Consider the following 27,322-nt stretch of genomic DNA (forward strand, 5'->3'; position numbering starts at 1 on the left):
CTCAAAAATAATTTTGACAAATATTTTTCTTTATCATATTATTTTGTTTTGGTATTTATTTTTAATTATTTTAAAATAATTATTTTTTTAAGTAGAATATTTATGCATTTTTTGAGTTATTTTATTTCAGTTTCTTTAGTTTCATCGTCTATTTTAATGGTTGAATAAATTGATTTTCATTCTTATATTTATATGTGATTAATTTATTAATATAGACACATGTTTGTATAAAAATTATTGTTAAAAACACAACTCTAGTTTATTATCTCATTTGAACCAAACAGCCACAAAGGGAATCATGGGTATATCATTCCCTTTGTGGAAGTGAAACAAACAGAGAAAGGAATTTAGTGTCATTACATTCATTTCTCCTTGTTTCCCTTTCTTGATTTCATTCCGTTACCCCTGTGCGAACCAAACACCCCCTTAAATTTAAGCACCGTGAATGATCAAAATCAATTTGGTTATCACAGTTCACATGAACATTCTGTTTACTTTCAATCTATGTTGCACGGAAACGGAAACGGATACCGAAACTGAAACGGAAACCTAATTTCTAAAAAACAAAGAAAACGAAAACATGGGGGAAACGTGTAAATATTAAAAATATAAGGGCATATTTATAAATATTATAAATATAATAATACATTAAATAAAAATAGGATTGAAGAACAAGATGGAAAAAATCCAAATTTAATTAAGATTCAAGAGACAAGGATTATAGCAGCAAGAAATATGAATAAGTTCTTTAAATTTAAGGATACAAATGAAGTATTTATCTCTCAAATAGAAAGTATCAATTTTACTAATTTTAGATTGAACACAAACTGCAAAATGGAAAGTTTGAATTTCCAAAATTTTAATCAAAATAGATATGAAAAACTGTTTAAAAACTGAGAGACGCGTTTTATATTTTAGAAAGTGCATTAAGAGTCTCTTGGAAATGCATTAATGCCTTTAAATAGAAAATTATAAGAATTGATGATATTTTAAACAATTTTAATTCTATAATTTTTCGTTTTGAGGTTATATAAATGTAGTATGGTTAGGAGTGAGAAAGTTAATATTTAGAGAAAAAACCTAAAAAGTTTTAGGAAAAGGAAAACATGGTTTCATAGTAAATATGGTACAAAACAAATTTAATTCTTAAGCCTTCTATATTGATACCCATCAAAATCTTAAAACTCTTTCTGGTCCCACCATCTCTTACCTTGAGTAGCACAGAACTTTGCTTCTATTGAGGCTTCACAGCCATCCATGTGGAAACCTCTATATGTTGCAATGAAATGAGCCTTGGACCAATCGATCTTTTCCAATCCACCTTTTATCATCCAATCATCTGCGTTCCATAGATTTGTTGTACCAAAATAGTCCCAAACACTCTCAATTACTGCTCTATCATAATCTATGATATCGAATATAAAGATTCAAGTTGTTCAAATTAAATGAAACAATTATGTTTCTTCGAACAAAAACAAAGAAGACACAAAGAGAACATAAGAATGATTAAATTTTATTCTCAACTCCGCTCATATGAGAAGAAATATAAATAGAAATGAAGAGATGTTATATTACAAAGATACGTAATACATCACATCATATCACATCAATATCTATAATTTGCAACACAGAATCAAGCTAGCTTTCCTATATATAGGAAAACCAAAATTTTCACTGTGGACTAAAATCAATAGTACTGATCCCTCCACTAAGATAATACCACATCATCCTTCCTCAATTAAATTCAAATTCAAATGTCTCTTTCCATCCTACATTCCAGAGGAAGGGTAGGATATCGTTGTCTATTTGTACAATAATTATATATTGTATATTTCAACCGGATCCACTTTAGCCTTTTATATTGAAACTCTTTCTGATCCCACCATCTCTTACCTTGAGTAGCACAGAACTTTGCTTCTATCGAGGCTTCACAACCATCCATGTGAAAACCTGTGTATGTTGCAACGAACGGAGCCTTGGACCAATCGGTCTTTTCTAATCCACCTCTTGTAGCCCAATCATCTGCCTTCCATAGAATTGTTGTGCCAAAACAGTCTCAAATACTATCTAATAGTGTTCTATCGTGATCTATGACATTAAATATAAAGATTCAAGTTGTTCTAATTAAATGAAACAATTATATTTCTTCTAACAAAAATAAAGAAGGCACATAGATAAAATAAGAATAATTAATTTTATTCCACCACTCTGCTCATATGAGAAGAAGTATAAATAGTAACGAATAAATGTTACATTACAAAGATACGTAATACATCACATCACAATACATCAATATATAATTCACAAGACAGAATCACGCTAGCCTTCCTATACATAGGAAAACGAGAATTTCCACTGTGAACTGAAATCAGTAGTACTGATCCCTCCACTTAGATAATACCACATCGTCATTCCTCAATTAAATTCAAATGTCCCTGTCCATCCTGCATTCCGGAGGAAGTGTAGGGTATCGTTGTCGATCAGTACAATAATTATAGATCGTATGCTTCAACCGGACCCACTTAAGCCTTCTATATTGATACCCATCAAGATCTTGAAACTCTTTCTGGTCCCACCATCTCTTACCTTGAGTAGCACAGAACTTTGCTTCTACCGAAGCTTCACAGCCATCCACGTGGAAACCTCTGTATGATGCAATGAAAGGAGCCTTGGACCAATCGGTCTTTTCCAATCCACCTCTCGTGGCCCAATCATCTGCGTTCCATAGACTTGAGTATATTTTCATTGGTTGGTTAAATGGGAATTTTACACCTAAGTCCTTGCAGTTTTTGAATATTCTGATTGGAATGTCATCCACCATAAACCTGTAAATAAATACATGCAATCAGAATCATATATATCTTTGGATTAAATCTTATTTGCCCCTTGGTATCAAATTTTTTTATCATTTGTCCCCTTAAGTATTCTCGTAGATGACATTTATAACCCATTTCAAATAGAAAATTGCCTAATGACATAATTTGACACGTAGTATGCAGCAATTGTTCTAATTCTTTGAGTATAATTTATTAGTTCATATATTTTTTTCTAAAACATTTTTAAATCATCGTATTTTAATAATACATTATTTAATTCTCCTTAACTTTTATTATATTCAATAATTTAATTCTTTAAATATTTAAATTATTAAACAGCTTAATCACTCTATAGAGGAATAAACTCTTGAATAAAATAAAATAAAATAACTATACAATGTATTACTAAAATTTTGACAAAACAATATGTTAAGTAAAAATATAAAGACTAATAAATTATTTATCTTAACTTTTTTTTATATAAATTTGAAGGTAAATAATTTATTAGTCTTACATTTTTACATATTTTAATAACTTACTATTTTATTCTTAAATTTTGTTCTATTTGACAATTTAATTCTTTATAGAAGTAATAAACTGTTTAATAATTTAAATATTTAAAGGATTAAGTTATTGAATAGAATAAAAGTTAAAAATTAAACAGTATTATTAAAATAAGAGTAACAAACATTGTATTGTATTGGATAAAAATATAATAAATAAATTATTTACGTGGATGAATAAGGAATAAAAAAAAATTCTTATTTGTCTCTATATTAAATCTATATTAATTTTCTTTTAATTGTTATTTTTACTTGTGACGTGTCAGGAATTATGTTATTTGATAAAAATGTACTAAATCAGTTAGTTTTACATTTAAAATAGATTAAATGTATAATGACACAAATATATGAGACAAATGACAAGATTTTTAATAATACAGGGACCAAATAGGACTTTATTCCTGTACCTTTTAAGAAAAGGTTAAAAAAAAAACTGTATGCCAGCTCAAAAGTGGTACGAAATTATCGGGAATCTATATTATATAGTCATAAAAGTCAAAAAGTAGTAACCTAATTTCAGAGATTTTCAACGCGTAGACCTGTGTTGCCTCCACATATTTTAATTAAACATGTTTTAATTTATGTGGTGGTTATGTTTCTCAGTTAAAATTAATTTCACATTCACCGACCGCATTTACTGCCGTCACCGGTGGAGAAACTAGACTATGGATAGGGTTGTACTAAGCCGAGCCGAATCGACCGAACCGAACTGGTTTAGGAAAAAATAGACAAGGTTACGAGCTCAATACGTTTGAGCGGAGCTGGTCCTGACAATTCAGGGGCCTAGTTAAAATAAGTAATAAAAGCTCATTTAATAATAAAAAAATTATACATAACAAAATACATCTTTTAATTGTTTTTTCGGAGAGAAATAGACCCTCCTATATAATTTTATCACTATTTATATTAAAAAAATTAAATTTTATATATATATATAAAGGTTAAAAAAATATTTGGCCCCTCCAGACCTGGGCCCTAGGCCAGCGCACCCCAAACCTATGCCCAGGGCCGGCCCTGTGTTTGAGCTTAGTTCATTAAGAAAATAATTAGTTCGAGAACGGTTCAAATTTCATTGCATTCAAATTCAGTCTGTTTACAAATCGTTTCAAACTCGGTTCATTTATAAATCAGATAAAGAAATGAAGCGAAGCGACTCAGCTCATTTACAGCTATGGAAGGGACGGAAAGGACGGTATTACTTGACTACAACAAAATTAACCAAAATATATAGGAAAATCTATAAATTAATAATCAATTTAGTTCTCGGACCCGATTGGGATTTTCTTCCCTTTCCGGCTTCCATCCTTAATAAAAAAAGTCAATTTAGTTCTCAAATTTGATTAGTACCATCGAATTAGTCTAATATTAAGTTTAGTATTAATTTGGATATTCGACTTGGATTTTAGGGTTAAATTAGTCTAAAAGGACACGTATCTACATATGATTGTTGACTTTTTTTATTCAAATAAATGTCAATTTGGCTTAAGTAAGTTTAAATTTTAAATAGAGTCGACGAATTGATACCAAATTTAATTTTAACACTAACCGCTTATAAGTAACCCGACTCATTAACAGTCCAAACAATTTATTACTTGACTGCAAAATTAACCAAGATATATAGGAAAATCTATTAATTAATAATTAATTTAGTCCTTGAAATTGACGAATATGATCAAATTGGTCAAATATCATATTAGAGTATCAATTTAACCCTTTAATTTGTCATTTAAGAACAAATTAGTTCAAAATAACAGGTGTTTATATATAATTGTTCACTTTTCCATCCAACACATATCAATTTGAACTTATTTTTGACTCCAAATTCTAGGTTGAACGACAAGCGGCTTATGAATAGCTCGGCTCAATTAATAATCAATTTGATCCTTGAAATTGGTTAGTATGACCAAATTAGTCTAATATTAAGTTCGGGTTCAACTTCGCATTTAAGGTCAAAATAGTCCAAAGATTAAGTTGGTAGTTATTTGACGTGTATCATTTCTTCATCCCGATACATGTCAATTTAGACTTATTTGACTCCAGATTCCAAGTAGAACATGCAAATTAATACACGAACTTGATTTTGGACTAAATTGATCCTACTAATCAACGAATCGTATTAAAAAATGTATGGTAGTATACTCACACTATCTGATACATGTTCCATAGCACAGAGTAGGAGTGGTATGCTGCGGTTGGATCAAACCAGAGATAAATCCTTTGTTCTCTGTCACCCTTCCCGCCGGTGAACACATTCGTCTGTAAAATGTACGGCTGCCCGCTCCGGTTGCCTAAGAACTCGAAATCTATCTCATCGTGCTCTGAGTTTTGAGACGATAACTGCAATCAAATTCCATTGAAAAACAATCTACACTCAGTAAAAAATATTTTACATTTCAAGTTTCGAGCTTTTGAAGGAACGAATTAAGAGTCAAAATGGCCTGCGAAGTTAGTAGAGATGGTCAGTTTAAACCAAATCGTATCAATAAAATTATTCTACTTTGAATTTTGTCTCAATAAAATCATCACTTTAAAAGCAAAAACACATCGAAAATATAATTTGGCTTTCACATCAGCACTGGTCAAATTTTACCATTGACCGAAATAACACGTAGCTGCCACCTAATTGACTAATACAACACGTGGCCGCCACCTAGCTGACACATATTGTTTCGGTTAGCAAGGTGGCAGTCATGTGCCGTGTCCGTCGCTAATGAAAGTTAACTTGTGTTGACGTGGAAGACACATGGCTTTTCCGGTGATGTTTTGCTTTTAAAGTAGCTGGAAAAACTTAATTGAGACAAAATCTGAAGTTCAAATAATTTTATTGAAACAAATTGAAGTTAAGTGACCATTTTGAAACAACCATAAAAATTGATTAACCAACGGTGCATTTAACCTTGGTATCAACTCAGTCGGAAGTTGGACAAAATTGACAAATTAACCCAAAAGCAATCAATTTTAATACTAAAAGTTTGTCAAATTTGGATTAATTTATCAAATTTTGCCATCTTTAAAACCGAGTTGATATGTAAACTTCGATTTGGACTAAACTGACCGTGTATGACAACTTAAAGGGTCATTTTGATATTTAATTAGATTAAGAACACTCACATAGAAAGCAGTAACAGTTCCAGCTGAATCTCCAGGAACCATCTTTATTTGCATACTGAAATGTCCGAACAAATATGAACCTTTCGATTGGAATCCAGTGCCTGCAGAAGTTTAAATTAAATGTGAATTTATAAATTAAAAGATGGATATTTTGAATTAGGATTGCAAATTGCCCAATTTTAAACATTACTTTTCGGATAGTGGTAGATTAAATTGAACCATAAAATCTGTCCAACTTATTTACATCCGTGTAATCGAAGCATTAAGTTTGGATTACTTTTTCCAACAAAAAAAGTCAGGATGAACTTTTTCTGAATCTGAAAATCGGATAAAATTCATCTGACTTCTTTTGTTGGAAGATGAAATAAAAATATATTTGCCGAACTAAAAGTTGCAACAATCAATTCAATGTATAAAACGAAAAGAGTATAATCCTCATTTTTTATCGAATTAAAGGTTAAAATAGCCTCCAAAGTTTTCAAGCAGAGTTATTTTAGTACAAATTGAAATTTCGATATTAACTCAGCGTTAAAATTGTAAAAATTGATAAATTAATAAAAAAAACTATCAATTTTAATAGCTAAAAATTTCTAGAAATTTTAACTAATTTATCAAGTTTTACCAACTTCAAAATTAAATTACTATCTCTGTTCCATAATATTTGTCTTTTAAAGTTAAGACACAAGAATTAATAAATATAATTAATATTAACTAAAAAGATTTTGTTATCATTCTATTAATTACATTCATTCTATTAAAATAAAAATACAATTTAAATAGGAATATATTTGGTAAAACATCAATTAATGTATATGGACTGAATCAAAACGTTAAATATTATGGAACGAATAGATTAATACATTAACTTATTAATTTCGATTTGGATTAAACCGAACTGTCTGCTAACTTCAGAAGACATTTTTGCCCTTAATTCATTTTTCATCCAACCACAACTTATACAATAGAAGACAATCAACTTTATCTTTTGGATTCATATGGTTTTCAATTATTATTCTTTTTGTCTTTCTTCCTATAGGACGTAATGGATAATGTAACCGGACGAATTTCGTTAAACTTCTTTACAATTTTAGAGTCGGACAAAATTCATCCGACTTCACCAATAATATCTTGCAAGCTTTTTGTCTTGTTTCCTAACAAGTAAGTCCGAACCAAATTAATTTTTTTGCAAATCCAACTTCCGCGATAGGAAACATAATACAAGCTTAACGAAGCTTGGATTATAAAGGAAATAATGAAGTCAGATGAACTTCGAACTATTTCTTTACAATTTTGAATCCGGACAAAAATTTTCCGACTTCACTAATATTATCTAGAGAATAATGTTTAACTAGATAATTTTCAAGTTCTATGTCTTATTTTCTACGAGAAAGTTCATCCGACTTCTTTGCAAATCCGACTTCTGACCTCCATGATGGGAAGCATAATATAAGCTTAATGCTCAGATTACAGAGATTTAATAAAGTCGGACAAACTTCATCCGACTTAACCGGAGTTAAACAAACAATATCAGGAAAATAATGTTTAACCAAATCATCTCAAATCAACAAAGCATTATCCAGAGCAAAAATCTATTAAATCCTTACCAGTATATTTATCCAAATGGAGCTGAATCTCAGAACCGCCATTAAAGTACTTAATATGATCAAACGCCCAAGTCGGCATGTAATTCCTGCCGAACGGCACAGCTACCGGCCGCCTCGCCGGAGCTCCCATTGTTGCCGAAACCGAAAACAGCAAAACCAGAGACAGATTCCACAGAAACGAAGCCATTATTAAATCTGCACATTTCGAAACAAAATGTTAGATTATTGAAAAATTAGAGACGAATTGAAACTGATAATTGAAAAATGGAGGAAGAATTTTAGATTTCGAACCTGATGAGAAAGGATGAGGAAAATGGAGAGGGAGGGATGGGGTTTATGTAGGTGAGGGATTTTTCAAAATTTAAAATTATTGGAGACAGCTGCGGGAGGAGAGGGTAAAATTGGTTTGGGGATGACGACAAAAGTAATAATTAATAATGAAAATATTAGTAGTGTTAATACAGCTATAAGTCAAGCGTGACGGAGTGATGCAATATTCAAATAATTTTGTCACGTTGGCATTTTGAGTACATGCTTTTTGGAACCGAAATTGTGTAATGAGTATTTTATTTTGTACATTTATATTTGGTATAAAATTGTTTTTCTAATAGTTTATCCGACTTTTCGGTTTGAAATTCGTCATGCACTTTTAGGGGCGGAGCCACCCAGCCTAGGGTTTAGGGTCCAAGCACCGCCGGCTACAGCTCCATCCTTGAATATAGGTTGTTCTGTCTTTTATAAAACTCCTAATATTAGTTTTAGGATTGTTTCAATATTTTAAAATAGATAAGATGGTTAAGATACATATTACAATTCAAGTGGTCTTGGGTTTAATTCTCACTGACCTCTTTTTTTTATATTTAAAAAGTTTTTATTAATTTGAATTTTATTTTCAATAATAATAATAATAGAATTATGTTATTATTAATTAATTATTACTCTTTTAATAAATTTGGTTCGGGGCTTTTTTGGGTCTGTGGTGGGAGTGCCAGCATAGCTGGGATGTTCGCCGCTTACCCTTACTCGCTAACCAATCTTTAATAATAAAAAAATGTTATTATTAATTAATTTAAATAAACTAGGAATCCCAGAGTTTGTCTTCGAATCAGGAATTGTTTTTGGGGTAAATTACACCCATGGCTACTAAACTTTATCCATTTAATATTATAGCTACTGAACTTCAATTCTTAACGGTATGATATGACCATTAAACTTTACGCTTTTTAATATCGGTGGTCACTCAATACCTCAAAACGACCATTAACTCTCTAAAAATAAAAAAAAATCAAAGAGTTAATGATATTCTAAGGAACTTTAATTATAAGGAAATTCAAAGTGCATCATTTTAAAAAGTTCAGTAGGTCGGGAGGCCATTTATAAATCGAAAAAGAATGCAGAACCGAATGGAAATCACTGATTTAATCAGAGTTAACCGTCTAGCCATCGAGAGTAACTTTCCTTTCCAGTTACTGAATTTTAAAACAATTCTGTCTGCAATTGGTTTCAACAGCCTATTTCTCGGGTAAAAAAGCTTCTAATTTAGTCCAATTTATCAATTGACTCTTGAAAATATCAGCAATTAATTTCACATTCTGCACAGAAGCTTTGCAAAACAGCAAGATATCATCGGCATGAAACAAATGAGATGGAAAATTAGAGTTTCTGATATAAGATATAGACCGAAGACGCGCCGTCTCCAAATGACTCAGAAAGTCCTCAGCCAAGCAAAAGAGGGTTGGAATTTTATTCTGTTGAATATGTTATTATTATTTAAGTTATTTTATTTTATTTTTTTGGTAGAAAAGGAAAAGAAAAACGAACAACAACAAACTACCCAGGAATTAGCCTAGGGAAGCTAACCCCAATCCTATCTTCTAAGAGAAGAGGAGAGATGAAACTAGGGGAAACAGGAAGGGTAGTAACGCCTAACGTCCCTTCATGGCCCGCCGCCGTCAAGCGATCAGCAACACGATTCTGCTCTCTAAAAATGTGTCTGAACTCTACGAACTCAAAGGAGGAGCAAAACCTTATAATAGCTTTGATGAGGTTGTGACTGTTAAGACCCATAGAATGATTCTCAGAAATCATTTTGATTGCTTCCAAATTATCAGACTCCATAGAGAGCCTCTTAACACCCAGCCTTTTAGCAAGATTGATTCCAGTAAGAATAGCCCAGAGCTCCGCAGAAAAGGAAGAACCCAACCCTAAATTCTGGGAGAACCCAGAAAGTCAGACGCCCCCTGCATCTCTAAGCACACCTCCAGCCGCAATCTTACCGTTACTGAGGCAGGAACCATCAGTATTCAGCTTCACAACCCCCTCTCTTGGCCTGCTCCATCCCACGAGATGGACATCACAACACTGAGAGGCTCTGGCAAGGGACTCTCCTTTGAAACTATCGATAATAGAGAAAAGTTTTTTCGAGAAGAAATCAGCTAAGTTTGTCATAAAAACAGTTTTATCTCCAAAAATCTCTTCGTTTCTCCATTTCCAAACTTGGTGACAGATAATAGCAAAGAAAATGTCACCATGCTCCATGTATGGAAGCAACTTTCCTCTAACACCATCAGAGAACCAGTCGACCTCAGAATGTGCCATGAAGGAAGAGAAAATATGGTGTGGGAGAATTTTCCTCCAAACCTCTTTTACTATTAGAGCAATCTCTAAGAGCATGGCACAAAGTCTCAACATGGCCTCTGCATCTACTGCAAGCTCCAGAATCAGCCAAGTGCCTATCCGAATTAGTAAGAAGCATGTCCTTAACGCCCAGCCACAGGAAACTCCTAATACAGAAAGGAACTTTAAGGGTCCAAATCGACTTCCACACATCCGAGGGAGGATCAGATCTAAAGAGAGAGAAAGCTTCAAAGGCCGATTTGCAAGAATAAACTCCATTGTTAGTCAGCGCCCAACAGTGCCTATCCAAGTCTTCCTCTTGATTACTCACCTTCACTCCCCGCATTCTAAGGAGAGTCTCAAGGCTAAAGAAAGTATCAAACTTTGACCAGATCCAGTCCCCTTCCGAATCAACCACATCGGCAATCCTCCAGTTGCGTATATCACTAGGCGGGGGGGAAGAACACACCTTAATTAACGGTTTATCCCCAATCCAGTTATCAAACCAGAAACTAATGGACTTACCATTCCCCACCTGCAGGCCAACTCCCGAGCAGAACTCATCAAACACAGCACTAAGTCCTTTCCAGAGGAAGGAACAATTAGCAACTCTCTCTTTCGGGCCCCCGAAGATTTTGTCTTTCCGATACTTACCACAAAGGAGGCGAACCCAAAGAGAGGAGGGGTTTTGCCACATACGCCAAAGGAGTTTCATTAATAAAACTTTATTATTGTCCTTTGCTTTCCTAATACCCAGACCCCCAGAATCTTTAGGCTGACAAACCTCACTCCAAGGCACAAGATGGATCTTCCTGCCCTCCGCAGCTTCCCCCCACAGGAACCTACGATTAATCTTGTCAAGATCATTAAGCACAGGATCCGGAAGCTTACAAGCCTGCATGATGTGATTGGGAGCAGCACAATTAACAGATTGAATTAACGTGAGACGGCCAGCGAGAGACAGAGTCTTGGCTTTCCAAGTGGCACACTTCGAATTAGCTTTATCCAAAGTCTCTTTGAAGGAGCCTTTAGACACACGCTCACTGTGGAGGGGAACACCCAGATACTTCCCAAGAGAATCAGTAAGAGGAATACCTGAGAGATCACTTAATCTCTTACAGACTCTCTGATTCATATTCTTAGAGCACATCATCCTAGATTTCTGGATATTAAGCTTCTGCCCAGAGGCCGAACAAAAACAATTCAGAATATCCATAATGACTCTCAACTGCTCCTCATTACCCTCAAGAAAGATAAGGACATCATCTGCAAAGAATAAGTGAGTCACCTGGGGACAGAAGCTGTTGATCGCCACAGGGTGGAAACTCCCATTATCAATCGCATCCTGAATCAGGTGAGAGAGCCTCTCCATAGCAATAACAAAAAGGAAAGGGCTCATAGGATCCCCCTGACGGATTCCTCTGTCCGGGGAAAATTCCTCCGACATATCCCCATTGACCATAACTTGAAACACAGGAGAAGAAATACATACCTTAATTAAACTTCTCCAGCTGTCCGGGATTCTAGCTCTCTCAAGGCTCTCATTTAAGTTATTTTATTAATTTTATATCATAAATTTTACTTTGATAATTTATATATTAATTAATTTAAAATTTGTTTTTTTATAAACATTATATTAAAATATGTTGATACAGCTAATATATATATATATATAAACAAAAAAGAAATTGTGAAACACAATCCGAATGAAAGGTGGAGGACAATAACAGGAGAATGATACTATTTTCCTATTTTTCGGTAGAAGATTCTGCCTAATAAAGTTCACAAAAACTGTTCTAAAAAAAAAAAAAAAAAGTTCACAAAAACTACCCCAACAAAAGGCAACTTGACTATCAACTCGCGACAACCACTAATTACTAATTTAGCTAGCTGGACTTTTTTTAATTAAATTGTTAAGAATATCTAGTTCCAGGATAATAGAGTTTTTTTTTTTTTTTAATATGATCAGGATAATAGATTTAAGTTTTGAGATTTCTTCCCACAAGTTTAAAGCTTCTCTACAACCAGGGGCAAAGACAGGGGTATCCGTCTCTAACGGGACTTCAAAATCATTATTCGTGACGGATATGAGACGGATATGGAAATACTTCTAGGTATTCGTTACTCGTCATAAATCTTTTATATATTAAAAAATATTATTATTTTTAGATATAAGATGCGGGATTCAAACTCTAATGTTTTATCTTTAACCACTGAGTGATACCATTAAACTACTTTATTCTTATTGATTAAGGTCAAATGTGTTCAAATTTTGTTTTATTTATTGATTCTTAAAGGGTAAGAATACCCGCGGATACCCGTGAATTAAATGAGACGGGTATGAGATGCAAAATATATACTCATTAGGATAATGGAACAAGTAATTTAAAAGTAAAAGAGTAAGGGTATTATCCACGGATACTCTGTCTGTTGTTATCCATAAGGAGATGCATCTCCTGACTTCCAGAATCGCTCCTATCAGCATAGGTTCAAAAAGATTTTGGGATGTAAGATGGTCCTCCTAAAAATGTTTGCCAAATCTTTTGTAGCTCAAAAAGGTATAAAATGATATTAAAAAAATACCTAAAAAGTATAGTTAGTGTAAATTGGCTTCCAGCAGAACAGTTATGTATTCACTATCATCTATAAGTTGAGTGTGGATATTGAAGATTCTTTAACCGAAACGAATATACCTCAATAAAAAGGTTTAAAATTGAAATGAACCGTTCATTTTTTATAGAGCCAAATTGAATTGTACCCTTGAATTCTAGAGATTTTTAAATTCCCTAATTGTACCGAACTGTACTCACCCATATGTATGACTCACCAATTTTAGTGGAAAAGTATATTAAGGGACCGTTTGGTTTAACTAATTTCCATGTATAAAAGGAAAAAGATAGTTTCCTAATAAAAAATCTAAACTCATCTATTAATATGAAAAGACAAACCTAAAGAGAAAGTAGAGTAAACAGGTACCTCCTAAATCAAGGCTTCATTTGCTTGTAAAAAAATATTGTGTTGGAAAATAAATAATTTCCCAATGTTTGGTTATAATACTGAAAAATAAAAACGTGATAGGTGACTACTATCATCAAAATGGTAAAAAGAATAGAGTAAATGCTCCAAAAACCTAGAAAAATGTTATACTCTTTTTAAAAGCGGTAAAACATTTTTCCAATTTTTTTACAGTTTTTTTGTTAAACTTGTTTTTTAAACAAACACACATCATAGAATCAAAATTTTATTTTATACAATATTTTCCGTTAAACAGACGGGTGTATTGGTACGGAGTTTAACGGGTCTCCGGTACCAGTTAGGACAAATAAAACAAAGTGATATTTGGAAAATGTTGAAAACCTTGATCATTTTATTTATTTATTTATTTTGGAAGGAAGCAATAAGGAAAGAGCATAGGAGCAGAAGCAGAGCAGTTACCCACTCCGCATCTCTGGCTCTAATATCTGGGACCATCTTTCTACTTTTGTCTTTTTATGTGTGGCCCTTACTTTACATTTATCATTTATTTACCCTCTGCAAATTAATCGATTTATTTTTTAGTTCTTTTGAGTAAATTATTCTCAATTGTACCATTTGTTTTACCTACGGTTTGCTGTTACAAGTTGTTATTTACTGTTGCTGCTTATTATTACTATTTGCTGTTACGATTTGCTATTTGTTGTTGAAAAAAACTGTTTTTCCAAAAAGTAGGATTCTCTGCTTTTCAAGTATAAAAGGCAAACAAGAGGTCACTAACCAAACATATAATATTGTTTTTCAAATACAAAAGGCAAACATGATATCACTAACCAAATACCTAAAATTTTCCATTTTGAAGAGAAAAGGCAAACAGGAGCATGAAAATGAGCAACCAAACACCCCTATATTAGTCTCTTTTTTTTTAATTAAGAGTGAGGAGGGGGAACGAGGAGGCAGGGCATCCCGACCAGGTCGGCACCCCCTACTGACCAAGAAACCCCGACCAGAATTTATTAATAGGAAAGTTGCAAAAGAATAAAACAATGAAAGAATGAAAATACAGTGGAAAAGCTACAAGCCAGTATAAAAATATAAATAGTATAAAAATAAACATCGTGGTTTGACTGATTTTCAAACATAATCTATGTGGTTTAAAAGTTTATAAATAAACACATTGGGATTTAAAATGTTAGCAATTACAGTTAAAACGATTAACACCATTTTCAAAGACTTAAAATTCAAATTACCTATGGTTCCGATCGAACCAGATTTTCAAGTTTGAACCTGCATTTTCAATATTACAGATCGTGATAGAATAATAATAGACAGTGTTTGAAATTGTTTTTGACGCATGTATAGTATTTTTCTCTAGAAATAATTTCATAATCTTTCAATGAACCAGACTATATGATAATGACAAAACTCTTCTATTTTTTTATAAGGAAAACTTGAATACACTCTTATAAAGAGATATATCATAACCACCCATAAATGGAGAAATGACAAAATAAAAAAAAGAAATAAAAAAGAAATAAATAAATCTATCATAAAAAATTAATAAAAAATTAATAAAAAATTTAAAGAAAAAATAAAACAAAATAAAAAATGAGCTAGCCGGAAAAAAAAAACTCTCAAAATTTGAACAATGGAGTTTTTTTTCCTTTTTTTTTCGCGGTTAGGTTTAGTTTTGGGTTAAGTCAAAATCCTCAGGCTTAATACATTTTGTTTCGTAAACTTGTCCAAAAAATTTGATTGGCTTCATAAACTTATAAAATTTCTCGATAACTCCTTCAATTTGTATAAAATATTCAATTAACCTCCTTAATTTACGGAAAAAGTAATAAAGTAATGGTTTAATGCTTCTCCAGCCTCCTTAACATGTCCAAATTTATCATTTTACCTTCAATTCCATAAAAGTGATATTTCTCATTCCTCCATTTGGAAAATCAGACTTCAAGCGCGTCCCTTACACCGGGCAATTTTAACATTCGAGAATGAAAATGGAGGGGTGAGAAATACCACTTTTATAGAGTTAAGGAGGTAAATAGAACATTCGATGAGTTGGGGGTAAAATGACCAATTTGAACAAGTTAGAGGGGGAGGCATTAGGCCTAAATTAATCACTGAAATGGAATAAAACAAAATTGCACGATGTATTAAGCCAAATCCTCTAATTTTAAGAGTGTTGCTATTTACCACCTCCAAATTACTAGTTACCGCTCCATATTGGACAATTTTGCCTTTTTCATAATTTTTTATCAAAACTGAAAATTTATATTTTTGATATTATCCTATGCGGGCAAAATATCCACCTGACCATTGGCCAGACGGATATTTTCCCGCCTAGGGTAAAAAAAAATTGATCCCAAAATGCAAAATTGACCATTTTTTGTGACGAAAAATATAAAATCGTTCAAATTTTTGTGACGAAAAATACAAAATCATCCAATTTTTTATGACGAAAAATGTAAAAAAAAAATATGTATTATTTTTATGATTTCTTTGATAAAAAAAACGTAAATTTTAATGTTTCCGACTCATATTCATTCATTTCTGCGGTTTTCGGATTGTCACGCATCAATTATTTTCACAATTTCAATTATTATTTGGATTTGTGATTTTAAAGAGAGAATTTTCGGTTTTTGATTAAAATAAAGAGACGACGGTAATTAGCAATAATTAGCACAGTTTTAATCATGATCAAATATAAACTTGGATCAATCTACTGTGTTTTTTCCGAGTAGCTTTAAATAATAATTAATGGATGTGGATGGATTCCATTATTCCATTCCATAGTGAAACTGTATAAAAAATTTGATAACATCGAAAAATTCAAAGAAAAAGAAAGAAAAAATGACAAAAGTGGGTCTCAAAAGATGGTCCCGTTTTGCAGACAGAACATCATGACCTGCCCCTGAGTACGGCCTACATCTCCCAATCCACCATTTTCCAGCCATATTCCTCTCACTTTTTACTACTACCTCATCATCCTCTTGTCTTCCAATTTTTGTTTTACAGTAGGGATGACAATATGTATTTTACCTATGGGACTAGACACTGTTCGATTCTAATAAGATTATCTGTACCCTGTATAAAATGGTATGAGACGAGTATTAGATCAAAATCATTACTCATTAGATTAATGAGACGGGTATGAGAATACCCCAAGGATACTCGGTGTCACAGATTAATATAAGATCAGTCGATTCCTGAGCCATTCGTTCTCCCCTCTCGGCCGCTAGTCGGTGTCTTCGTCTATGATTGGACCTTAACTATCAACTTGAGCTTTTAGTTCAATCGGTTTCATGAAATGATATCAGAACCTTTAGGACCAAACAGTCGAGAGTTCGAGTCCTAGCAACCTCATTAATTTGTGGAATTAAAACACATGATGTGATGAGCTTGTGTTGTGCACGACCAGCGTGTGGGTGTGTGTCAGAGATTAATATTTTCATGACACTTTGTACCCATTACCCGTCATAACTCTTTTATATATTAGAAAATATTGTTGTTGTTTTAGATGTAGAGATTTGAACTCAAACCTTGTGTTCAATCATTGAGTGATACCAGTAAGTTACTTCATTGTTATTAATTAAGATTCAGTTTGTTCAATTTTTAAATAGATGATTTATTAAATTTATACTTTGTTAAATTTATAATATTTTTTGTTTTATTTATTGATTCTTAACGAGTAAAGGTACACGCGGGTACCCGTGAATTAAATGTGATGGATATGGGATACAAAAAGTATACTCGTTAGGGTTTGAGACGGGTACCGGTAATTAAAAAAAAGTAAGGGTTCGAGATTAACATTACTTGCGGGTACCCTACCTATTGTCATCCCTAGCAGTGGCGAATAAATAAAGTATTGTGCGGTTGGGGAGACTGATTTTGCACATGGTGTGTAAAAAAGTTATTTTTGCTAAATTGAACTTGTTCAAATTTTTTCATATATATACGTGTGTTATAATCAGAGTGGTCAATAACTAATTTTTAAATACCAATATAAAACTTTTCAAAATTAAGTTATATTGTGTATAAGATTCTTAACCTGTAAACAAAATTATGTCTAATAGAAAATATCGGATTTAGGGCCTAATAGGCCAAAAAAAATTAGAAATTGCATTTAAGAATGACCTAACATGTCAAAAAAAAAATAGAAATTTGGATTTAAGGAGAGCCTAACAAGTCAAAAAAAATTAAAATTTTGGATTTAAAGAGGATCTAACATGTAAAAAAAAAATTAGAATTTTGGATTTAGAAATGGTCAAACAGGACTTGAGCCAATTTTGGGGTACTAATTTAACACCCGATCTAAATTTCTTGGAGGTAGGGGATCGGAATCGTCACAATCTCAAATTTTTTGAAGACAGGGGATAAGAATCGTCACAATCTCAATTTTTTTTGGAGACAGAGGAATTCGAAACTACTCATGATCATCGTGGTTCCGACAACTGGAGGGACCCGGACCCAATATCTGCCCATGTTGACTTGTTTCTCCCAAAAATAAGTATCACCTTCTAAGGGTCCTTCCTTTGATTACAATAGTTTTTCATTCCTCCAAAATTCATTAAAAAGAAAAAAAAAAAAAATCTTTTATAATAATTGTAGGACAAAATCAACCCTCATAATAAAGATATGAGATTCTTGATCTTGAACATAATAGATTTATTTGAAAAAACAGAACTTTAACCAATTAATTCATAATAAATTATTACAATTTAACTTTTAAGTTGTAAAGTTGTCAACAAAATAAAGTTAGACCTTGGTTTGATTAAATTAAGAATCTATCAATGGCTCAAAATCAGGAAATTGCCAGGCATAGTAATTAATAATTATACTCTTTTTCTTAAAAATTATACTCTTTTAGACCGGTTCAACCGGGAACTGGTGAAAAGTTTGGTCCGATCTGTACTGGTTTGTTGAACCCTAAAAAAACTAATGTGAACCGGGATCGAACCGGTACGTGGTGGTTGAACCGGAAATCGGTACAACCCCGGTTCTTCGGTAATTTATTTTTAAAAAAAAATTTGTTAAAAAAATAAATCTGTTTATAAATGATTTTTTTTCTAACTAAATATAATTTCAACAAAAGTAGGTCGGTCTAAGGGGTCACATTTCGGTGTGATATTCGCGTCGCTCATGTCGTGCGGGTGCACTCCTAACCTGATGATACTTCGACTGTACCAAAAATTGTTTTATAATTTGTTTTGGTATAAAAATAATTTTAAATTAAGTATATATATTTAATATATATAAATATTATTTATTTAATTATGATGTCATCCGGTCCGAACAATCTGAAGCATCTAGAGGGTCTATCGATGTACCAACTTCCGGAAAAAATAACAAATTTGCATTTACTGACGGAAAATTTCATCGTAAACATGAAATTTTTATTGGCAATTTCATTATTTCGAAATTTGAAACAAATTTGACATCACTATGGGAATTGAAGCGAAAAATACTGTCACTAAGGGGTATTTGGTTGCTGCTTTTCGACCTCTTATTTGACTTTTCATTTTGAAAATGAGAGGTTTATGTGTTTGGTTAGATACATCCTTTTTGCCTTTTGTAGCCGAAAAGTAGCTTTTATAAAAGCAGGGAATCCATGCTTTTTGGAAAGACTTCATTCTCTTGTAATATGAAGTTTTTGATATTCAAAGACAAATTTCATTTTTCCAAAATTCTTTCAATTTTGAGAGTTATCAATCAATAGTGTTAAAAAACAAGACCTCGTGGACCATTTAGACCCCCTTCCGTCGGACACTCAAAATTGAGAATCTGTTCAGATTTTTCTGCCTAGACCTCTTGGACGTTTTTTTTGATCCACTTGTCATTTTTTGACCAATTCGGTAGCATCTAGGGTCGCCTAGAGATTCCCTGAACGACAATCAAAACAAAAATATTTTTTTTACTTTATTATAATTTATTTTTGAAAATGTTGCATGATTTTGTGTAAATTTTATTTATTTTTTTCAAATAATTTTGATGAATCATGTTCTCTATTTATTTATATGATATTGTTTAAATGTTGTTATCACAAATATACGTATCTTTTTATATTAAAATTAGTTTATATTATTATTTTACACAGTATAACATATATTTTAATTGAATTTATATAATACTTTGTTTATTAACAAATAAAAAATATAAATCCGATAAATCTCCACTAATTCCCGATTAATCCTTGACAATCCTATCCACCCGACTAGCTTCTAACGTTTTTACAACCTTGTCAATAAGTATTCGTACGCAAATCAACTTTTCATAACAAGTTCTTATGATTTCCCGCTCCACTGATAGGAATGATTCCAACAACTGGGAAAACCGAAATCATCCAAGATAGGAGTGGTTATGGCGGTCGGAGGCCTGGGCACCTTCAGGTTAATACAAATTTGTTTGATTCCCGATTAATTTCCAACGATTAATCTCTTACTAGTCCTCAAGGACTCTATCTGTCTGACTAACGTCTAATATTTTTTACAACATTGTCGATAGATATTCGTGCGCGAATCAACTTTACATAACGGGTTCTTGTGATTTCTTACTGCGTGGTTCTGGCGGTCAGACGAGTAGGGGTGGTTAGAGCGGCCGGGGTCCTGACACCTCATGGCTAGGTAGAGGAGGACATAGTATATTAGTATTAGGCAAAACATGTGGAATTAATAGGTTGATTTGAAAGGATCAAGTGTATAATAATATAAGAAATTAAGAGTAAATTAGGAATTTTTATATATTTAATTTTGTATGTATTTAATGAATTATTATTTTATTGTTTCTATCCTATCTGTTCCTCCTTCTTTTCTTTTGCCTTCTCTCCTAGAGGATAAGATTGGAGTCAGCCTTCCTAGACTGATCCCGGTGTAGGTTTTTTGTTGGTTTTGTTTTTTTCCTTTCCTTTCTTACCAAAAAAAAAATGAATTATTATTTTATATTTTAAGTGACTCTCAAGGATTTTTATTTAAATTATTATTTATACCTTTAACGAGGTTTTTATTTTATCCATTGGTCCAAATCGGAATTGGAGAAATTTATTATTCAATCAAAGTTATTAATTTATTGAATATTCGATTATCAAGATTTTACTGTACAAGTATAAGTGTTTTTCTATATTAAAATCATTTTATATTATTATATTATATACTATATTAATTGAATTTATACCATAATTTGTTTATTATCAAATAAAAAGACGTTGCTATTTACCGCTCCCAAATTACTAGTACCGTCCATATTGGACAATTTTGCCCTTTTTATTTTATTTTTTAAAAAACCATGAATGGCTGCGACAGAGAAACCGCAAAGCCAATAGCCAATCGGTTTCTCTGTCCGTCTGGCCATTGGACAGGTGGTTTCCGTGACCGCCTAGAGAAAATAACATATATTTTCACGAAAAATATAACTCGTCCAATTTTTCCAACTCGTAGTCATCCATTTCCAGGGTTCCCGAGTTGTAACTCATCAATTATTTTTAGAATTTCAGTTTTGATCGGAAGAGAGAAACCATTCACAGTTTTTGAAAAAAATGAAAAGGGCAAAATTGTCCAATAGGAGGTGGTAACTAGTAATTTGGGGACGATAAATAGCAATTCACAATAAAATAAAATACGAATTTGATTAATCCCTGATTAATTTCTGACAACTAATCTCCTATTAGTCCTCAAGAACTCTATTCGTCTGATTAGTGACTAACTTTTTTTACAACTTATCGATAGATATTCGTGCACAAATCAACTTTACATAACAGGTTCTTGTGATTTCTTACAGCGTGGTTCCAACGGTCAGAAGAGTAGGAGTGGTTACGGGGCTGGGGTTCTAGCACCTCAGGCCCTCATGGCTAGGTAGAGGAGGACATAGTATTAGGCAAAACATGTGGAATTAATAGTTTGATTTGAAAGGATTAAGTGTATATAATATTAATAAATCAAGAATAAGTTAGGATTGGATGGGTTTGGTGGTTGATGTAGCACATCAAGAAGATCAAGAAGAGACCTATTCCTAACTAAACCTTATTCAATACCTTAGCTGTATCCTCTTCATTTCAATTATTTATTGCTCTTCTCATGCTCATGCATATGCATGCATATTCCAGCTTAGCTTCCAGTTTTATTTTCTGCTCATAAATCACATAACTGATCATATGATCATCATCACCAAATCCCAAATTATTGATTAGCCAACTAATATCTATATATAACATGAAATTAAGGTAACCTGTTGTCAGTCGCGAATACAGGATTGTTTTCGGTTGGGAGGCTGATTTTACACGTGGGGTGTATTTTTTATTTTTTTGCTAAATCGGTGTCTAATAGAAAAAATTCGGATTGAGATTGGGCATAATCTGCCAAAAAAAAATAGAAACTAGGTTTAAGAAGGGCCTAACAGGCAAAAAAAAAATATTAGAAATTTGGATTTAGGAAATTTTGGATTTAGAGATGACCTAACAGGACCTGGACCAATTTTGGGATGCTAATTCAGCACTTGATCTAAATTTCTTGAAAATAAGGGGCCGTAACACGACAACACTTCAAATTTTGTGGAGACAAGGAGGCCGAAACTACTCGTGGACATGGTGGTTCCGGCGGCCGGAGGGGTCCAGGCCCTCCGTCTCCGCCCCTACCTGTTGTTGCTGCCTGAAGTCAATAGTAAAATTTGTCAAGTGAATTCATCGGTGAAACCCTAGTGAACTTTTCAGCTTTTTTCGGATGAGCGTTTAACGTTTCACTCCAAATCGCAGGAAATATAGTTTTTGGTTAGGTTTATATAAGGTGTTGAAATTAAATCAATAAATAAGATTGCCAAGAATCGAACTCTTTATCATTTGGTCAAAGAGGCTCTGACTTCGAAGAACCATTTGAACTAAAAGTTTAAACTGATAGTTAAAATGCTAAGCCATATTAATATATGGGCTTAATACATCATTTGCCCTCTGAACTTGTCCAAAAAGGTTGATTGACTCCATGAACTTATATGGTGTCTCATTAGCGTCCTAAAATTGTTGAAAATGTCATTGATTAAGTCATTAAATCTGTAAACACGCTATAAAAATGTACAATACAGAAAATTAATTTGTTTTCAGGACTTAGATTAACGAATTAGGCCTTTATTTTTTAAGTTTTGTATTTTTTGTTTACAGATTTAGACAAATTGAAATGTATAGCACTTTAAATAAGTTCAAGGGGCAAATGGATCACTGTAAGCAAGTTTAGGGAGCTAATGAGCCACTTTAAACAAATCCAGGTGGCCAATGAGTTATTTTAAGCAAGTTTAAGAGGCTAATAAAACAACATGTAAGTTTAGGGAAGCAATCAAGCTTTTTGGACAAGTTAGAAAGTTCCGAGGAACATAGCTCAGTTGGTACACCTCTAAAATTAGAATTGAGATGTTTTGTGTTCGAACTCATCATCTTACAGAAAAAAGAGGGTAACGTCTTTCTTAAAGATACATTCAGAATCGTAATCCATAATCTCAAACGTGTTTTCAATTAAAAAAACCTTTATTAACTTCTAAAGGTGAGGTAAAACGCGAAAGAAGATAAAAACATGAAAAACAATAAAAACCCGAAAAATTATAAAATGTGAAAACGTTTAAAATATGTAAAATAAAAAAATATAGGTAAAATAGTAAAACACGTTCTTCAATTTTTTTTCACATTTTAAACCCTTTTTCGTGCTTCACGTTTTTTATTATTTTTCATATTCTTTTGCTTTTTATATTGGCTTAATAGGCACCAAACCCCCTAAACTTATAACTTTTTTTTACCTGGTCCCCTCAACTTAGGGGACAACCTCTCAACCCCCTCAACTCTCCAAAAACATCACATACAACCCCTTACACCCCTATGTTCGGTCAAAATATTGACCCGTGTAGAAAACACGCTTGACTGTTGACCACACCAATGCCACGTGTCATTTTTTTATTAAATTTTTCCATTGAGACCTGCTCGGCGAGCAAGCCCAATTGTGCTCGGTGAGCAACTACCAGAGATGGATTTCGATCAGAATTCTTATGCCAGAATGAAAATTTTTAATAAAAAAGATGACACGTGACATTGGTGTGGTCAATAGTCAAGCGCGTTTTCTATACGGGTCCATATTTTGACCGAACATATGAGTGTAAGAGTCTGTATGTGATGTTTTTGGAGAGTTGAGGGGGTTGAGAGGTTGTCCCCTAAATTGAGGGAGCCAGGTAAAAAAAAGTTACAAGTTTAGGGGGTTGGGTACCTATTAAGCCTTTTATATTTTATATTTTTTTTTATCGTTTTCAATGTAAAATGTAAAATAAATAATCAATATATATGAAATAAGTGATTTTGAAATTAAAGAAAATATTAATTATAAAATAACTATTTTTATATTAAATTAAGGAATCCTACACCAACTATAGAATAAAATAATTTATAAAAAAATAATTTATGAAAAATAATGAATCAAATTGTAAAATAGAGATTTTCTATGAATAACTATTCCATTTCTTTTATCTATTTCAGAAACCATTATATTGCCCTATGAAATTTTATAATACTTTTCGATTTATATGCTGCTTAAATAACAATAAAAAATTAAATATTATCTTAACCTTATCTTATCCATATATTTTATATAAGATATAATATTCTCAAATATTATTTAATTAAATGCTTTTAAGGGGACACATATTTCAAAAATATAGTAAAATTTATAATGAACCCCACATATATATAGGTTCATTGAAACTATATAGTACTATAACAATAATTTTGTCATAGTTAACACTCAAAATCAGATCAATTATTATCCATACCATTATTTTCATTAAAATTCCAAACTTTACATCCTTATTCACTCATTCTTATCCTTTTCTATAGCATATGACAAATCACATTAAGCTCCCGAACTTGTTCAAAGTGTCTCAATAGCCTCTCAATTTGCATAAAATACATTAGTTAATCGCTCGGTTGTAAAAAAAATAAGTAAGCTACATGTGTAAGGTGTGTTGTATGTGTCTTGAAAAAGTAAAACAATCAAGGTCGGATATGATGTTCTAATATTAGAGAAAAGAAGTCTTACAGTAAGAACTTCCTTTTTAATATGTTTTAATCTATTATGTGAATTGTGGAATAACATTTTAAATAGGGCTGTAAACGGGAGAAGGCGGTGATTGCATTAACCATCTCCGACTACTGGTCTATCGGGGATTCCCCGTCCCCGACTAATATATAGGAAAAATTTGGCTACCATTTCCGCCGCGCGAGAAATCCCCATAACCATTTAAATTTTTCATTTCTTTACCTTTTTCAAAGTTTCCAAGGATTTTATTATCCAAGATCCCCATCCTCGAGGGAATCTCCATCCCTGATACATACATTACTTATCAGCTTTCAGATTTTTTGAATTTATAATTTCTACTCCTAATTGTATATATTGTATTTTAATTTTAAACTAACCTAGTTAGAGCTCTTACTTAATCTATCTTAATTTATTTTTAGAATATATTCTGTTTTAAACCAATGAGGTTAGACTCAATCTTTTTAGTTTATCTAAATCGTATATATTTTTTTAGTTTATTTTTTTTATATTTAGGTATTTAATTTGGGACCCGTTGGGGACATTCGGGGATGGGAATGAGACATTTATAACCATACCTGTCTCGTCTCCGACTGTTGGGGACAAAATAAAAACCATCCCCGCCCCATGGAGATTACAAACAAGGATTCCCTGTCCCCAACTGGTATGGAAAATTTCCAACTAATTGATACATACAACACACTTTCTGCATGTAGCTTACTTTTTTTTTTGTAACCGAGTGATTAATTTATCACATTTTAAACGAATTGAGTGGACTTTAGGGAATTTTAGGAGGCCAATCAAGTTTTTTTGGACAAGTTCAGGAGGCAAATGATGTATTATATATATATATATATATATATATATATATATATATATATATATTAGTTTTCATATGGACTTTGAATAACCAAATAAATTTCGTTACTTACCGTTAGATTTAGGCGTATTAAATCTAAAACTTAGGATATATTGTATCTTCACCCTATGATTCTGATGTGCCTAAATCTAACAGTGAATAACCAAATTTATTTAGTTATTCAAGATCTATATGAATGCTATTGTATACGTACACAAAAAAAAACGTGAAGTTGATAAGAAAAAGAACAAAAAAAAAAACAAAGATAAGATGCAAAAAAAAATACATATAATGCTAATAGTACAGAACAATTTTATCCCTAACATCTAAAGTTATGCTATTTTACTCTTAACTTTGATAGCTAAGAGCAATTTTACCTATAACGCTTACAAGTTGTGAAATTTCATACATCATTATAAAATATAGATATTTTATTCCTTATTTTATACTAATTGCATATCAGTTCAGTTGGTTCTAAAAGAAAAAAAATCTCATTTTTTATGATTTAATAATAAAATTGGAGATTTATATTTTTAAATTAGACAAATATTTAGATTTTTTTATCAAAATCGTACAAAATACAGTGTCATTTTTGTTATCTTTTTCACGTCTCATGTATTTATAATCTCTTGTTAATGAATGATAATTGTAAATGATAAGATTTATGACAAGATAATTTAATGAATTATTTCTCAAAAAAAAAATTAATGAATTATTTTTCAAAGTGACCCAACTTGACAATACTATAGATAAATTTACTATTTCCTACCAACATTAGAAGTAAAATCGCATTAATTTAGAAATTATGAAAAAATTACTCTTGAGTTTCCATACTAACCATATTTTTGCACCTTATAAAAAACAAAAGGCAAAACACATCTTGAAAATTTTGTACTCTCTTTTATGTATAAGAATATTGATTAATTATTTTTATCTTATTAAACCATTGATTAATAATTTGAAAAAATATATAAAAAAAAATTATGATTTAATCGATGTATAATACAGTTCCGTAGTTTAAAAATTAACAAATAAAAGTTCAAGGTTTGTGAAATTTACAATTAAAAGTGATAAATATATGCCGTAATGTATGTATATGAGTCTTATTTGTATAAAAAGTTGTAATTCTATTCGGTTTCGAAAAACTTATTACTTCTAATCAAAGCTTTCTAGGGTTTAAAACCAATTGTTTTTTTGTTTTCTCTAAATTTTTCTCGTTCTCTCTCAAACCTAACATGGGTTCGACCGACTCCTCTTCAAGCTCATCCTATGTTTCGTTAATATCCTCCTCTTTAAGCTCATCCTCCGCTTTATTTTTAAAAATTATATATATATTTTTAGGTGCATTTAGGGTGAGTTTGGAATTTGATTTTAAATCCGAACCGGATCCATCTAAAATAACATCGGGCATGATTGATTTTGGGCTAAATATTTTTTCTTTCCGGATCATATTTGACTATAAAATTACAGGATAAATTACACCCATGACCACTGAACTCTACCCATTTAATATTGTAGCCACTGAAGTTAAATTCTTAACAATATGGCCACTGAACTTTACACTTTTTAACACCCGTAGCCACCCAACATCTCAAACAACCGCTGATGGTCTAAAAATAAAAAAAAAAATCGAAGAGTTAATGATATTGTAAGGAACTTTAATTATTAAAAAATTTCGTTTTGAGGTCATTTAGGTGTTGTTTGGTTAGGAGGGAGAGAGTGAATT

General features: G+C 32.0%; 1 protein-coding gene across 1 annotated transcript; it reads right to left on the reverse strand.

The window, feature by feature from the left end:
• Positions 1 to 2,175: 2,175 nt before the first annotated feature.
• On the reverse strand, positions 2,176 to 8,508 carry LOC136205560 (xyloglucan endotransglucosylase protein 34). The gene is made up of 5 exons (XM_065996209.1): positions 8,386 to 8,508; positions 8,095 to 8,289; positions 6,491 to 6,591; positions 5,523 to 5,716; positions 2,176 to 2,825 (listed from the first exon to the last, which is right to left on the reverse strand). Exons 2-5 carry the CDS (start codon positions 8,279 to 8,281, stop codon positions 2,426 to 2,428), a joined length of 882 nt encoding a protein of 293 aa, XP_065852281.1. The 5' UTR covers positions 8,282 to 8,289; positions 8,386 to 8,508; the 3' UTR covers positions 2,176 to 2,425.
• Between the last annotated feature and the right edge of the window lie 18,814 nt (positions 8,509 to 27,322).

Source organism: Euphorbia lathyris, chromosome 9, assembly GCF_963576675.1.
Source record: "Euphorbia lathyris chromosome 9, ddEupLath1.1, whole genome shotgun sequence".
NCBI lineage: Eukaryota > Viridiplantae > Streptophyta > Magnoliopsida > Malpighiales > Euphorbiaceae > Euphorbia > Euphorbia lathyris.

Bases quoted from the DNA above. Each gene is read 5' to 3' on its own strand.
- LOC136205560 (XM_065996209.1), bottom strand. From the start codon at position 8,281: ATGGCTTCGTTTCTGTGGAATCTGTCTCTGGTTTTGCTGTTTTCGGTT. The intron at 6,592-8,094 runs GTAAGGATTTAA...AAACTTCTGCAG, and splicing joins CCATTTGGATAAATATACTG to GCACTGGATTCCAATCGAAA. The intron at 2,826-5,522 runs GTGAGTATACTA...ATTTATTTACAG, and splicing joins TGGAACATGTATCAGATAGT to GTTTATGGTGGATGACATTC.